This window comes from Polyergus mexicanus, unplaced genomic scaffold (assembly GCF_030449975.1).
Source record: "Polyergus mexicanus isolate NDT 795.1 unplaced genomic scaffold, iyPolMexi1.0 SCAF_9, whole genome shotgun sequence".
Taxonomy (NCBI): domain Eukaryota; kingdom Metazoa; phylum Arthropoda; class Insecta; order Hymenoptera; family Formicidae; genus Polyergus; species Polyergus mexicanus.
The window spans coordinates 6920598-6936986 of NW_027223329.1; the positions used below are offsets into that span (position 1 = coordinate 6920598).

Genomic DNA, 16389 nt, shown 5'->3' on the forward strand with positions numbered 1-16389 from the left:
TACAACTTTGCTTCCGCCGTTTTTTTTCCGAAATTCGAGGCTTTATTGTAAAAAACTGGTTATACATTTTGAAATTGCTTGTTGAGTCACTCCCAATGATCGTGCCAATTCTTTTTGACTTTGACTCGAGTCTTCATTAAGTAATGCCTCCAATTCTGCATCTTCGAAAACCTTCTCTCTTCCACCGCTCTGCCGGTCTTCGACGTGAAAATCACCGTTCTTGAAGCGTTGAAACCACTCACGACACGTTCTTTCACTAATAGCGGCTTCACCATAAGTATTTGAGAGCATTCGATGAGCCTCAGTCGCAGATTTCTTCATATTGAAGCAGAAAATTAAAACCTCCCGCAAATGACGAGAATTTGGCTCGTAAACTGACATTTTCAATCGAGAATAACTTTATGACGCAGACACAAATCGACTAATGTTTCTATAGGGTTATGTTGACAGATGCCCAAGTTTATTGCACGACGTCTATGATCTATTTATTTCGACCACTATTTACCGCTAAAGCCATCTATAGGAAAACGGCGGAAGCAAAGTTGTACACCTAATATTACAAAGAATGGCGAAACTCACGTGCGCTGTCATGGATGGATAATCTGGATAAAGCAGGATGGCTCCGATGAGATGAGCGGCCGAGAAGACGATGCCGGCGATGCAGGCGTGCCTGAGTCTGATCGGCAGAAGAGCGTAGGCCATATAGATGAAGAAGCAGGCCGCCAAAGTGGCGGCGAGGGGTCCACCGGCTCGAAGATCCTCCGGGCTGGAGGATGACGAATCATCGGCATTGTCGCGGCTTGTCTCATGCAGGTGCGCCAGATAAATACTCAAGGTCACTTGCAGGGCCAGCAGAGTGACCAGCACTGCACCGCTGACACCCGCAAGCCATATCTCGTTCATGCCCGGTCTGGAGATGGCTGCCACCAAAACTAGAAGAGAAAATTTTGTCATTGTTTTGCAATTTCAAGCTTTAACGCTAAAAGATGATTAAGGAAATATTCAGGGGTATTGATAGGGCTGCTCGCATAAATTAATACGAAATAAATGAGATTTCGATAATAGATCTTTTAATCAATTTAAGATTGATATTTTTACATTTCCATAATTAAAATTTCCAGAGAGATTCAGCATTTATCATAGTTTTCCAAGTTTGCGCGTTACGTGACTTCACAAATAAGCTTTTGCAAGTAGAGATTAAGGTTTCTGGTGCAATATTGCTCGGTCAAAGTTCATCCCGGGAAGGAGATATAAAAGAATGAGCTTTGCGATGCGATAAGCGAGCTCTGTCGTACTTTCTGATGCTTCCGGGAGAAAACAGCACTCGTTGGCAATATTCTCCGTGCATTATTTATGGCGGAGTAGCATGAAAACATAACGTCGCTCATAGAAGAGACAACGGGCGACATTCCTCTGGATAAAATGCACGTCATTTAATGTTTGTGATATTTGACAATGCTATGTGCATTTCAGTGCAATTCTTAATATCTACCAGGGTTGGGAAAGTTACTTTATAAAAGTAACTCGTTACCGTTACCGTTATTTTTTCTAAAAAGTAACTCGTTACCGTTACTCGTTACCAATTTTAAAAAGTAACTCGTTACCGTTACAGTTACTAAAAAGTAACGAGTCGTTACAATTTCCGTTACTTTTTTACAATACAAACTAATAAATTATTTTGCATAAGAAAAACTTTTAAAAAATTGTAAGCAAGATTTCATTCAAGGTTTATTACAAAATAAATGATTAAATTTTATCGAAATTCTTTATTAATTTTTAATAAAATTTGTTGCTCCATAGTATCATCATTTAAATGCCCTCTTTGTGCTGTTAATACAGAGCCACCGATGCTAAACATTCTTTCTACAGATGCACTGCTTGGTAGAGCTGTATTATATTTAATAAAAAGTTTTTTAAGTTTTGGATAGTCGTTTAACATTTCTATATTACAATTATTTGATTTTAAAAACCGTTGCAATTCTTCTTGTTCAGATTCATTTTGCACCGTTTTTTGCTCAAAAATGAAAAAATCATCGTGATCGTCAGATTTTCCAGCTTTTGAAGAATTTTCAGTTGATCGGATTCCCAATAAATCCTCCAAGTAATTTTCAGCACATTTTCTTTTTTCTCCGGTTAACCAGTTTAACTTAAATATTGGATGTAAACATGCTGCTATTATTAATTCTTTTGTTTCAAATATTGTAAGAAATCTAAAATCAAATATAGTACATTAAGCGACATTGTTTGTTTTATTGAAATTGATACTTTTGAATCAATAGTTTAAAATAAAATAATATTTTTCAATTAAATCCTTATTTAAAATTAAATAACATATGTATTAATCAAATTAATAAGTTACCTTTTATTTAAACCTTGCTGAATAGCTTCAACTAATGAATGGCAATCTATAAGGTCAGATTTATTGAGATTTTCTAATTTTCGTTGCAAGGTACTTAGAACTGGTAGTAAATGAGAGCTCTGCTTTTCCGAAAAGATAAAGCTCTCATTGGATATCGCGCGTCGCGTCATCGCACTGGTCTGCAAGAGCCATAAGTTGATCAATCACATTCAAGCATTTTTACAACATAATAAGAATGCTGATCGGTCGATTTGCTTACGGCTTTACGGTTAAGATAAAAATTTTATCACGCACAATAGTAAGAATAATATTTTAAATAAATCAAAAAATTTGAAAAAAGTAACGATAAAAGTAACTGTTAAATTCGTTACTCGTTACCGAAAAATGTAACGAAGTTACTTTTTCCGTTACAAATAAAATTTGTAACGCCATTACCGTTACAGTTACTGAAAAAAAGTAACTGTAACGGTAACGGCGTTACAAGTAACGCGTTACTTCCCAACCCTGATATCTACCCTGCATATTTTGCGAAAACTCTAAATTTTCGTGCAGAGATGGGTTGATATTTCATTGGCAGATATATCGAAAGTTTGCGAAAGCTTCAAATATTTTTTTGCATTAAATTTTAAACACATACTATACATACGTAACAAAATATCAATATAGTTTAATTATATAAAATAGATTCGAAAGTAATTTTTTATATATTGTACATATATTACTGATAGAAAATACTCTTTTTTGCCTGATCGTTTTTAAAAAGAGTGGAATTTAAACAAATTTTTACATTTTAAAGTATTTCTATTTAAAACTTTTAAATGGTAAAGTTTTATTATAGCGAGAACTTTTTGGATAAATCTGGCAGCAAATTTGCAAATTTGATTCCGATAGTTAAAATCAATTGTGTAAATTCTCTTACCGGCGTAAACAGTGATACAAGTCACTAGAGTGACAGCAAGGGACAAATTTTCAGGTCTCTGTAAAATCGTGAAGAGCGGCTTATCGTTCAGCATCAATTTCGCGATAAGTAGTAGGCCCAATGCGAACGCCAAACCGACTAGTAGAATGAGCACGTGTATCATATTACTTTGATTCATACGTAGGAAGTAGCGTTGGTACAGCATTTCAACCTGAAACATGATCACAGATTTGCCACATGTTTTGTTAATCGAAAATTCACTCGTACATTAATAGTATTATGTTTTATGATACAGATGAAGTGAGTATTTTAATTTCATGAAATAGAAGAGATTTTAGAAATATGTAGAAAAGTATGTATAATAATAATAATATATAAAGTATACGAAATTTACACATATATCAAACATTATTAAAGTTATTTAAAAAATGTTAACGATATTCTAAAATAAAATTAGAGAAAAGGCAAATGGAAGCCAGCGCGATAAGTGGAGGACATTTTATTATAACTCATAGGTTTTCTAATCACATATATAAAGGAACATCGAAGTTAAAACTGCATTTAATTTTCTTTTCCACCCCATGGGACCTTCTTTCTCTGTGTAATGTAATCTCTGAATAACAAAGTTTCTTTCTCTCTCTCTCTGTCTTTTCTCTTTTTGCTATCCCCATATTATATTTTATTTCAATTTATGGTAATAGATATCAAAGTTCGATAATAGAGAGATAATAAATGCAATATAAGCGTTGTTAGAGATTATTATCTAACAAAGCTTATGTTAAATTTTATTAAAAAAAATATATATATGTGCAAAGGAGAAAAGCAGAAAGTTTCTACGTGATTTCTATAAATTTAATAATTATAATTCCATAATTATAATATGCGAATAAAATTGATTCACGAGTTTGTTGCACGAGATGCGATTTATATTTACTTGGAAAGTTATAAGATAGTTCCTTTTTTTTTATGACACACCATATTTGCAACTACGTGCCGTTTTGGAAGCAATTGCAGTTTTCTCGTAATACATTTTATAATGAGCTTTCATCGGCTTTTACTGTAACATAAATTTTGCATAAAGTATATATTTAAACACATAGCTTTGACGAAAAGAAAAATGTCCATTTAATAAGATTTTATAATATTATATTTATGACATTCGCGATATGCTCTCCATAAAATACGCATTTTATGATGTAACATATGAACGAGAACGTGTATGTGTGCGAACGTAATATTTTTTTATTACATAATATACATATAATTACAATGCATGACGCTATATTTATGCATTATGTCCCAAATTGAATGGAATAAGACAAAAGACGCGATACAAAGAGAATTATATACTATGTACATAAAATAATGATATGCATATATTGTAGTATCACGATCATACAAATATACGGGGAAAATGGTTATCGATGTGGGATATTTCGGAAGATGGCGGAAAGCGGTTTGTAATTTATATCGTCACAACGATATCCATTTGCAGAGACTTACTCGCAGACATATTGCATTACCATGGCGTTAAATTTTACACGGCGTATCGCCGTTATCCAAGCGCAAGGCTGCTGCTATTCGTACGTAACGCGAATCGTGAGCCACCCATGAAGAATCGCGGGGTGTCCGTCGAAAATGGAACTTAATCAAATTTAAGCCGACGAACGACGTGAGACAGAAATGAGAAAACTCAAAAACGATAAAATTTTATTTTAACGCGTTATTCTACTCCGTTACGCTCCTTAGCACATTTCTTATTTATACGCCTGCAATGCAGCGCTTGGTATTTCAGAGATACATTATAATACATCCCCCTCGAGGAATACATCGATAGTATCAGTATAAAAATTAATCTTATTATTATTATTCATATTATAATCCTGGATGGGCACTTTCCCATTTTCCTATGCAAAGTGTTTGCTGGTTTCTTCAGGTATTATCTCGCCATGGTTCCAAAAGTCTTCTTCCTACTGGTTGTTCTTCCCACGCGAGCTTTATCATTATATTATTGTTACTCCTCTGAAGATATCTTGCCCATCTTAAGCAGCTTTGCTTTTATCTCGTGGATTATATCCGGTTCTCGATAGTCATATATATTTCTTTATTAGTTCTTATTCGATGTCTTAATATTTCTCGATCAATACATGACCCGAATATCTTTTTCAAGATTTCTCTCTCAGATCGTCGAATGATGTTTCACTAGCATAATTATTGGTTTTATTATAGCGTAAAAATTCAGATTAAATCCAATTCGATAGATACAGAATGCGAAGAAAAGAATCAAGGAAAAATGTTACCGATGGATAACAGTTTGCCCGATCGATAGATTGAAGCTCGATTTTTCTCTCGCTGGTCTCTCCAAAATTGGTGGGAGACAAGATCTTATTGTGTCTCTCCCCCTCTTCCCCGCCCCCCCCTCCCTCTTTCCATCGAAAGAATAGAATAGAAAAAAAATTATTGCCATCGACAATACAGTCGGAATGTTTGGTGGCTGTCAGCGAGAATTATCAGAAGTTATAGCTATCGACAAAGAATATCGGTCCATTCATCATCTCGTTTAATATTTTAATCTCCCATCATGATGTGAAACGCACGCGCGTGATCGAATAACATTACGAATGCATTTGGGAGTTACATTCGTTCCTTTTCGATACTGGTGTAACGCACACGTGTAATTATTAAACGTGTAATTCGATTATTCGATAATTTTCGATTTTACGTAATAAATATTTCGTCATATATTTTCATTCAACGATTAATGATGAATCAAACGATGATTTTTAATTTAGCGTGACATCGCTTTGATATCCCGTGAATATATAGGGTGCCGATATATTCCAGACAATTCCTTTAATCTACGATGTTTTTGTATGATATGTAATAGACTTTACCATATTGAAAAGCTTAATCAGCTGTTTTCTTTTAAACAATCGTTTTAATATTTTACATAAAATAATATTAAAATATTGTTAAAAACTAAAATCTCTAGTTGAAATAAAATAAAGACCTATATTTTTTTTACCCTTTTATTTATTGTTATCGTACATATACTCACGTTGAAAAAAAAAAAATTTATAGAGAATGATAACTTTAGAATAATTAAAAAATAAAATCTTTAAGAATATAATCATAAAAATAAAAACGTCAAACATAAAGAAATTGATCCTGAGAACATAACAAAGTCGAATGATAATCACGCGCGTACAGATATATTACAAAATAAATTAGATAGAGTTAATTAAGAACGGATACAAACATGAAAATAATTAAATTGAAATGTTGTCAGGTGAAATTATATCTTTCACGTCTTCCGAAAGCGAATAAATGATCACATGTGCGTGATCGATATATTCTCGCAATGCATAATTTCATTGAGAATTTTCCTTCATTTGCATGTATCTGTATATCACATACAGTTACCCTTTGAGAACAAATTCTTTCTCGTTCGCCTGCGGGCTCGTGTTACAGACATTCAGCGTTTCAATGCTCGCAATTGCGAGTATTCATCGTCATAATCATTACTTTTGTTACAGACATTTTTCTTCTATCTTTTATTAGAAAAACAAACTTCTCTGAGTTTTTAATTTAGCACGCGCAGTTAGAAGTAGAATAAGACTTTGTATTTTACTGTTGATATTTTTAAAAGAGTTAATTTTTGCGAAAACTAATTATTTTTTAAGTATTATCGTTGGGGTTACAATCTACATTGATATTCCGACGTTTATGTGAAAGCTCGAGTTTAAAATTAATCCGCTATTTATATGGAAATTCGAGTCCAGATTAATCACAATGTTTGCGAATGAAAGAATGATTTCTGACATTATTTAAAATCATTCGGTATTATCTCGTTTTGAAAACATGACATCGATATATATTTATTATTATCGTAGTCTGACGTTCGCTCTAACATGTCGATAAAGAGATCCATTTTATCTCGTCTTTCGAGTATATAACGACACAACACGATAGCGTTTAGAATGATGGAGAGATTCCCTTCAGATTCGTCCATTCGATCGGAAAAGCGATAGCGAATCAGCCCGTCGAAGATATTGCGATGCATCGAATCTGGCAGGAATATCGCTCGAATGCAATCAAATCGGCGCGCGTCCTCCCGGATTCCGGTTTTCGGTTTCTACGTGACCAGACAATGTAAATCATTCCGGCGGGAATCATTAGACGAATGTCATACTGCTTTTTCCTTCTGTTATTCGGTCACGTTTCTTTCGGCAATGCCGAGGCAATTTTTAAATTCACGGCTCGTCGCCTTTTCACGTGGGCTTGTAAACGTATATTTCTGTCAACGTTCGCTTTAAACGGATCATATAATTTGCGTCTGGAAATCTTCATAATAATTTCACATTTTTAATTCGCCGTTTATAATTTTAACTTTTGACAATTATCGTTCTTCTTATCAAGATTTATTAATCCCTTTTTATTGCATTTGACATTTTATTAACTTTTTATATTTGATAATAATATATGTGTAGAATTTTTTAATGGAAGATAACGATATTGTTGGTACGTCATAAGGAAAAGTAATACAATAGTTTCGCATGGTATTATAAAGATCAAATTTATACAATATATGCAATAGAAAATCGATTACTATTGAAGGTGATCGCAACGCAGTATACTGACGTAACATTGGAGGTAATAAACAAGGTTTACTTTAACGTTTACTTGAACTACTTTCAATTTATAACGGCGGTTAATGAATAAGAGTCTCGACTTGCGATCAACTTTAATGTTCTGGTTATTCGAATTCCATGGAAATGTCTTACAGGAAATTCAGGATCCGGATTTTGGACTTATATGGACAAAGAAAATAATTTGTGAAGAAAATAAAAAATTATTTATAAAACTAAATAAAATATTTGTGTGTTTACAAGAGAGCGATGCAAAATTGCAAAATGTATGAAAAATGCGTTTGTTTCGATTTCAATAATGTATTGAACTTTCGTAAATAGCGTAGAAGAAATGGCTCTTTGGCAAATAAATGGTTGAGTTTGTCGATTTTGTGGGAAAACCGTTTGGGAAGTTCTCAAGATATTGTACCTCGTTGATTTTGAAGTGTTATCTAACAAAGCAACTGCGTACGATTTTACACATTCTAAGTTTTTTCCTTTTCTAGAAAGATACAAATTCTTTTAACGAGAAGCTATAAATAAACGCAACTTGTACATTAAAAATATAAAATACCGTAAAATGGAAAAAGCATCATTTTCGGAATCCTTTAAATATCAGTTTCACAAATACGCGATTTTAGAATATTAGAGAAAGATAACATTAAATAAAACTTCTCTTTACAATTTTTCACGGCCCAGTTTTGAAATTACATTACGATCACAATGCAAAATAAATGCGACTCGGAATTCATTCTTCGCGATCATAATATTCGCATATTCAGCATCCTGCTGAAAAATTGTACAGAGAAGTTTTGATCCAGCATCCAGGCCTGCATTTGACGGATGAGATATTTCGATATGTTTCCGTACGAGCCCTACGGGCAGGGAAGGGTTCAACGCGTTAACCGCCGGTCGGATTTTGCATCCTCGCATGTATATCAGGATCTTCGCCAGGCGTTTGTATTTTCCATCGCGCAAAACCGACGTACAACCGCGTATAACACGCGCATCCGCAGGCGCGATGATATTGTCCAAAATATGTATATTCGCGAGGAATGAGATGAATTATTATTAAACTTGCGTTTACTTGCGTGTCACGGATTTTCACGCGGCTGAAACTTGTTGCGCGATTTTGCTCTCGGTAAAAATTGTGTTCTCCCTTTTTTTTCTCTTCTCTCCGTTCCGTTCTCTTCGCCGGCATGTCTGACCGAACTCGCGTATCACTACTATTATGCAAGGCACGGCTCACGTCAATCCACGCCGTCGGCGCTCTTCGCTTCCCTTGTGCGTGCCTTTGCATAACGAACTTAGATTAATCCCTGATAATGTCCTTGATTTGCATAACAAGACAAGGAATGTTGCCACCGTCGGTCCAAATAGCGCCAAGACGCTATTGGGTTGCTCGTTGTTAGTGACAGCTTCTTCGAAGAATCATGTCATTTATCGAGATGAAAAAAATTGATTACCAAACACGGAGGTAGAATATATATTGTATAATAACGTCTTATAAAGTATTTGCGTTTGTTGATGAAGATAAAATACTAGTTTCCTTATTTTTTATCGTAAATCTTGAGATGTTTATTATTATAAGATGTGAATAAAAAATTATTATATACAGATAGATTATAAAAAATTATTAATTTTGAAATTATTTATAATAATTAAAATAAATATTTATATCAGGAGTAACATCGAGGATATATTCACTATAAGTGGGTCATTATAGGTACGTCGTTAGACTTATTAGAAGAATTTACCATCCCACATAATTATTTTCAGGAAATGTAGACAATTCCCAGACAGCACAAAACATCCTCAGGATCATCCTGAATATGTCCAGGACGGTTCAGGACATTTGTAGGATGTTTTAAGATATTATTATAAATATATTTATAAAAATTTAATATGCATACATAATTATTTTTAATTGTGTCGACTATTTAATATAATTTAGAAATCTTAAGTATTATAATAAGTATTAATGTCCTATAAATGTCCACTGGATAATCCCTGGATGTCTGTAGGATATATCTGCCCTGTCTATTATATTGGATGTCTTTTGGATTTCCAGAGGACATATATATGTGCAATTAATTGTTAACATTAATTTCGTTTAATATTAATAATTGAATTTGATGCGCACATTTTCATATATCCAAAATTATTATTTATTTAATATTTCATGAGAAATGTTACTGTTCGCAACATTCCAAAAATTTTACAAACAATAGTATTCAACCGCTAGTTCGTTGGTTTACCGCTATGCGACACGCGAACTCGTATTTGAGATTTGGTCATGAGAATTATATAAAGCTTGCAAAGAGCAACTGACAGGAAATTACAAATGTAATTATTTTCTATCAGTTCAATTTTTGATGTAATCCCAACATAGGGAATTCAGATATTGGATTGTTTAGAAAATATTACACAACTCAAATCCGGGAGCCAAACCTAAAATATTCATGTATAGCACGACAGCCTCAAATATTAAAGAACGATGAACTATTTTTAATATTAGATTTTTAATATTGGCAGTAAATAACAAAACATAATTTTAATTTATATTTAAATTTTAAAATTTGCTCCTTGAAACATACGAAAAATATCCCTAACATATCCTATAAAAATCCTTAGGTTGTTCTACAGGATCTCCCTGGATTCTCCAGAGGTTAATATACGGCTATCATTTACTCTTCCTCAGGACATCCAGAGGAGATCTGAGAATTACAATGGGATATCCTGAGGATATCCTACATGTATGTCCTGGATGCCCTTTGGACGTCCTAAGGACATCCTTGTGCTTTACCGAGAAAGTATTGGAACAAAAAGAGTAAAATGAATTTAAAGTTAAACGTATATATATATATATATATATATATATATATATATATATATATATATATATATATACGTTTAACTTTAAATTCATTTTACTCTTTTTGTTCCAATACTTTCTCGGTAAAGCCATTCGCGAATTATAGAAAGTAGATTCATTCGTGCATTGTCAAGCGCATGATCGCTGGAGAACGTGTAATCATTTCAACTTTGACTGAACCAATCTACGCTTATGTCGAATTCATCCGATATTTACCGGATGCACTGCAGAGCGAGTGTAATTACGAATCCGGCACTCTCATTAGAAACGGAGATATCCAAGTAATTACTCGAAAGCGTGGGCAAAAGGAAAAGAGTAGCGTAGAAAGAGGTGAACGCGCGCGTCATGGAAAGTGTCTCTCTCTCTCTCTCTCTCTCTCTCTCTCTCTCTCTCTCTTACCTGCAAGTTCTTGAAGCGATTCGAGCCGCATAATGAGCTCAGAAACCTGCTCAGGGCGCATTTCGGTGTTTGCTGCGTGATCCCCGCGTTCACCGCAGCTTCCGTCATGGATTCCCTTTCGGTCGTCGACGCCATACCCACTTCCGAGCCTCTGGCCACCTGGAAATAGACCGGCACTCGTGTATCGTGGTATACAGAGTGTCCCGAAAATACAAGGGTGGATCGAAAAATAACTTGGTTCATTTTTTTTTGTTTTTTTTTTATTACAATTTAAATTTAAAATCATTGTCTGTTATTTCGAACCAAGTTACTTTCTGATCCTCGTAATGGGAAATGGACACGTGTATACGTAAAGTCTTTATTTCGTATAAGAATAATCTTCGTACCATATAAGCCGATTATAAATGACGGTTTCTTTTCGAACACTAAATTTTGAAGACGAAAAATAAATAATTGAATATTATATCCTTTAGCTCAAAATAGATTTCATAAACGTTAATTTTAGACCCTTTGATTACGAGAATATCGAATGTAAGCATTCGAAATTCGCGAAATGCGATTAATTGAAATTGATCGCGGAGCAAACCATTGTATATCCGCATTTCAACTTATTCCAGGATACCCTGTAGCTGTATAGTGATTCAATGCGCAAACAATACGGTAAGTGGACGATGCATTATTATACCGAAACGCACACGCGGTAACCGATGTTTGTCTATGATACGATAATCGTTACCTAGCCCAGCGCGATTATTTGTACATACGACGACAGTTGTGTGTACAATTTCCGTAACGATTATTCCTCTCACATATCGAAAGGAATCCATTGAATGCGGGCGAAATATGTACGAAACGTAACGCCTTTATTGGCAGAAAATTATGATTCGTTTATCCGCATTGTTATTCCTCACCCGTGTCTCTTGATAATTCTTTTCTATTAAATTTGATGTATTGGGTTGAGTAAAAAGTCATTGCGTATTTTTTGTATGTTTTTCAAAGTCATTTATTTATATAAAGAACAAAGATCAATCAATGATATATTTTCCGTTTTGTTCTATGACCTTTTGTCATCTTTCGGTGAGCTTCATAATTCCCCGTTCGTAAAAGGACCTGTCTTTATTGGCGAAAAACTGAACAAGGTGCAGATTTACCGCCTCATCTAAATTTAACGTTATTCCACGCAAGGAGTTTTGAAGAGAGCAAAACAAGTGGAAGTCTGACGGCGCAAGATCAGGCGAGTATGCTGGGTGGGGCAACACATCCCATCCAAGCTCCAATAATTTTTGACGGGTCGCCAAAGATGTGTGTGGTCTCGCGTTGTCGTGATGGAACACAACTCCTTTACGATTGACGAGCTCCGGACGTTTTTGAATGACAGATTCGTTCAAACTGTCCAATTGCCGACAGTACACATCCGAATTGATTGTTCGGTTCCTTGGTAGGAGCTCAAAAAACACCACACCCTTCCAATCCCACCACACTGAGAGCATAACCTTCCTCTGATGAAGTTCTGCTTTTGAAGTCGTTTGAGGCGAATCATCACGTCGGGACCAAGACCGTTTGCGTTCCACATTGTTGTAAACAATCCACTTCTCATCACCAGTTATCATTCGTTTCAAAAAAGGATCGTTTTCTTCACGTTTCATGAGCATATCGCAGATGTTTATACGCGCCGTCAAATGAACTTCTTTGAGTTCATGAGGAATCCAAATATCGAGCTTGCTTACGTATCCCAGCTTCTTTAGGTGAACGTGAACACTTTTTTAACTGATCTTCAATGTTTCTGCAATCTCTCGTGTCGTGTAACGTGGGTTTGACTTGATCAATGCCTTTATTTTGTCGTCATCAATCTCGGTGGGCCTTCCTGACCGAGGAGCATCTTTGAGATCAAAATCACCAGTGCCGAATTTCTTGAACCAGTTTTGGCACTGACGTTCTTGTAGAGCATCGTCACCGTAAACTTTACGCAATTTTTCACAAGCTTGACGCGCGTTCTTTCCTTTGCGGAAGTAAAACAGTAAAATATGGCGAAAATGCATAGTTTGGTCTTCCATCTTCAACTTGTTGTAAAATCTCCAAAACTCAACCAAATCGCTCAATTTTTTCTTTAGAATGAAGCTTAAATCGTCAGCTGTTAAACGATATATGACAAACATATGTGTGAATGACTCTAGTACTGCCAAAACTGAACTGATGCCATCTGTTGCAAAAATACGCAATGACTTTTTACTCAACCCAATATTTTACACGTATTTGCGCAATTCTTCTCGCTGTTAAAAAATCGCATACAGACATTTATTGCCAAAGCGATATTAATATCGATGAGGGTAATACAGCTAACAATTTGTAAATTCCTGTCCATGATAAATATAACAAATATTACAATAAAACAAAAATAAAATGCATGAAAAAAAAAGAAGCGAGCGGATCGAAATTTATATCGGTTATATCGATAAAAAGAGGCCTCGTCCTTTATTGGCAAAGTTCAATATCGGGACACCGCGTGCAATGTGACGCATGATGTCTCGCGCCTCCCTCTTGAAAATCGAGTGGACGCATCAAAGGGAGAAGTGATTTCGCCTTTTCGCATCGTTTCCCGTTTCCTCGTTTTGTTCAACGATTTGTTGCTTTCCCGATGGGGAGTCAGCCACGGTAAAACGTGATGCGCGTGCAGCGAAAATACGATCACGTGCTCGCGGTTGTTAATGAAATACCTTCTATTCCAGAGATACTCGAAATTTTTAGCCTACCGTCCGATAACGAGGAAACATTCATCTGCAACGTCAAAAGATCTGATATATCTGCGGATAATGATAATTCGTCGAGCGGTTTTGTTGAAGATGATCAGGATTATAATAATTCCATTTAATTCCGTAATCTGATATCTCTAGTTATCATCGTTACAAAAGACTCCGCAAATTGCACAAATATCACGCTTGAAAAATTTATTGAAATTAATGAGATGAATAAATTGCTCTCTTCTTCGGGAGAAAATAAAAAATAAATTATCCTAGAATAAAAGTCAATTTAATTTTCCCGTGGATTTATTAAGTATTTGATCCTGTTGATAAAGATTGATATAATTACTTATAAGGTTTAGTAAACATCGATACATAATTAATACATAAAGGTCTATACATATTAATTGCTATTATAATAATATCAGTAATAAGGTAAATATCAAAATTATTCATTAGCTACAGTTGTTCATTAATTATAAATATTCCTTTGCTGATTGTTCAATCAATTTAAAAAATTAATTAGCGCAATCAGGCATTCGCCGCTTAATTATAAATGAATAACATGAACATAAGGGATACATGAAATTATAATTAAATATAGTTCCATCTGATCTTTTCTTTTTTTTTTTTTTTTGCACATTTCAAGCAGTTTTTTTATAAGCTCTAATTTTGTAATTCTCACTGTAACATAGTGTAATTTTATTTTAATCTTTATTAAAATTAGCAATTAAATCGATATATTTTATTTCCTTAGATATTATAATATGAAAGAACTGCTATTTTTCTTAATTGTTTGATTAAAAATCGTTTGTCAAAAAATGTATATTTCTAGAACGTATTAATGGTACTAATTTAAAAAAATCCAGAAAATATTGATTTACAATTTGATGGACATTTTCGTTGTGTTTATTGGTTTATTCTTCACGCGTAAACACACTCAATAAACAGCTCGACAACTCACTGTAATGATGGAGGGTCGCGGCGCGCCGGTGAAGTGCTCGATGACTTCCCAATTGGACTTCTTGATTGGTGGGGTGTGCGGTGTTTTTGGTGTATTAGGCGTGTTCGGTTGCGAGGATGGCGTAGAGGGTTTGGAACCCGGGGGATCGAACAGCAGTTCGACGCGGGGTTTGCCGCCGTCATTGCCGCTGCTCACATGTTGCCGGAGGCTGGCCCATCTTCTGGTGGTCCTCGGGGCACCGGGTATCGTTCTAGGACCGATTTCGCCCTATCAAGAATAAAAATAAGCGATTTATGCGACTGACAAAATGTGTCCTTCGCTATTAAAAAGTATATTCGCGATTAACTCTTTTGCTAGAAATACTGATAAACATTAGGGGGATTTTAAAAGTTATCTTAATTTTAATTTTTCATAAAAACGCATGGACTCTATATAAAAAAAAACTCTAAGTTGCTAAAGAATTACCAGTATATACCATATATAAATAAAATAAAATTCATAAATATTTGTGCTCGTAAAATGAGAGAGAGAGAGAGAGAGAGAGAGAGAATAACTTTTATAACATTTATTTAAATTGTAATATTTATTATGCTCAGTACTATTTATCAGGTACCGTTTGTATATTTTTATGAACAATAAGTGAAATGCAAAATATAATGAAGAAACAACAGATTAATGAAGAAACAACAGATTAATGAAGAAACAACAGATTAATGAAGAAACAACAGATTAATGAAGAAACAACAGATTAATGAAGAAACAACAGATTAATGAAGAAACAACAGATTAATAAAGATACAACAGATTAATGAAGAAACAACAGATTAATGAAGAAACAACAGATTAATGAAGAAACAACAGATTATTATTCTGACATTTTGATTTTCGCGATTTATTCTATTATATATTATATAAAAGTTATTTTTGTTTTATTGTTATAAAAAAGAGAGATACTTTTAACATCGGATCAGAAAAAGATTGTGTCATGTCACGAGAGACACTATTATTTATGTCGCCTCGGGCATCGAAAGTATCATCTCTACTTGGCTCTGTTCAAAGTGAAGGCAAAACGGCTTGAGCAACGTGAAAAGAAATTCAACACCCGTTACGTAAATTTTCGCAACTTTGCGTAGAAATTGCAGAATACGGAGGGAAATGTGAAGCCGCGTTTTTGTTTTATAATGCATAACGTCATGCATAAATTGCACTTGTGTGTCGAAAGTTCTTCAAAATCTTCCTCTCTGTGAGCACGATCTTCTTTGACTATCTTTTCATGTACACATTTAAAATCAGATATAAGAATACTTTTAGCGATTAATAGAGAACAGATTATAATATTAAATTTATATTATATTGATAAATTATATATTTTCTATTATATTTTTTTATAAAAAAAAATTTTAGTTTTTGATAGATTATATTATTATATTAGCTTTACTTGATTCGCGATATGAATATACTCTCACTAAATAGCCGCAACAAGAGCTCTTCCCAAATCTTGCCTGAG

General features: G+C 34.3%; 1 protein-coding gene across 3 annotated transcripts in view; it reads right to left on the reverse strand.

Annotated features, from left to right (window-relative positions):
- LOC138936620 (adenylate cyclase type 5) overlaps positions 1–16389 on the reverse strand; it is a 118925-nt gene that overhangs the window by 66728 nt on the left and 35808 nt on the right. For 2 of the 3 annotated variants that reach the window (XM_070302171.1, XM_070302169.1), the window contains exons 3-6: positions 14883–15149; positions 11181–11339; positions 3279–3489; positions 580–932 (exon numbers count right to left, since the gene is read on the reverse strand). In XM_070302171.1, coding sequence (XP_070158272.1) covers positions 580–932; positions 3279–3489; positions 11181–11339; positions 14883–15149 — 990 coding nt within the window. The remainder of the gene's footprint in view (positions 1–579; positions 933–3278; positions 3490–11180; positions 11340–14882; positions 15150–16389) is intronic. The other variant, XM_070302172.1, reaches the window with a different exon arrangement.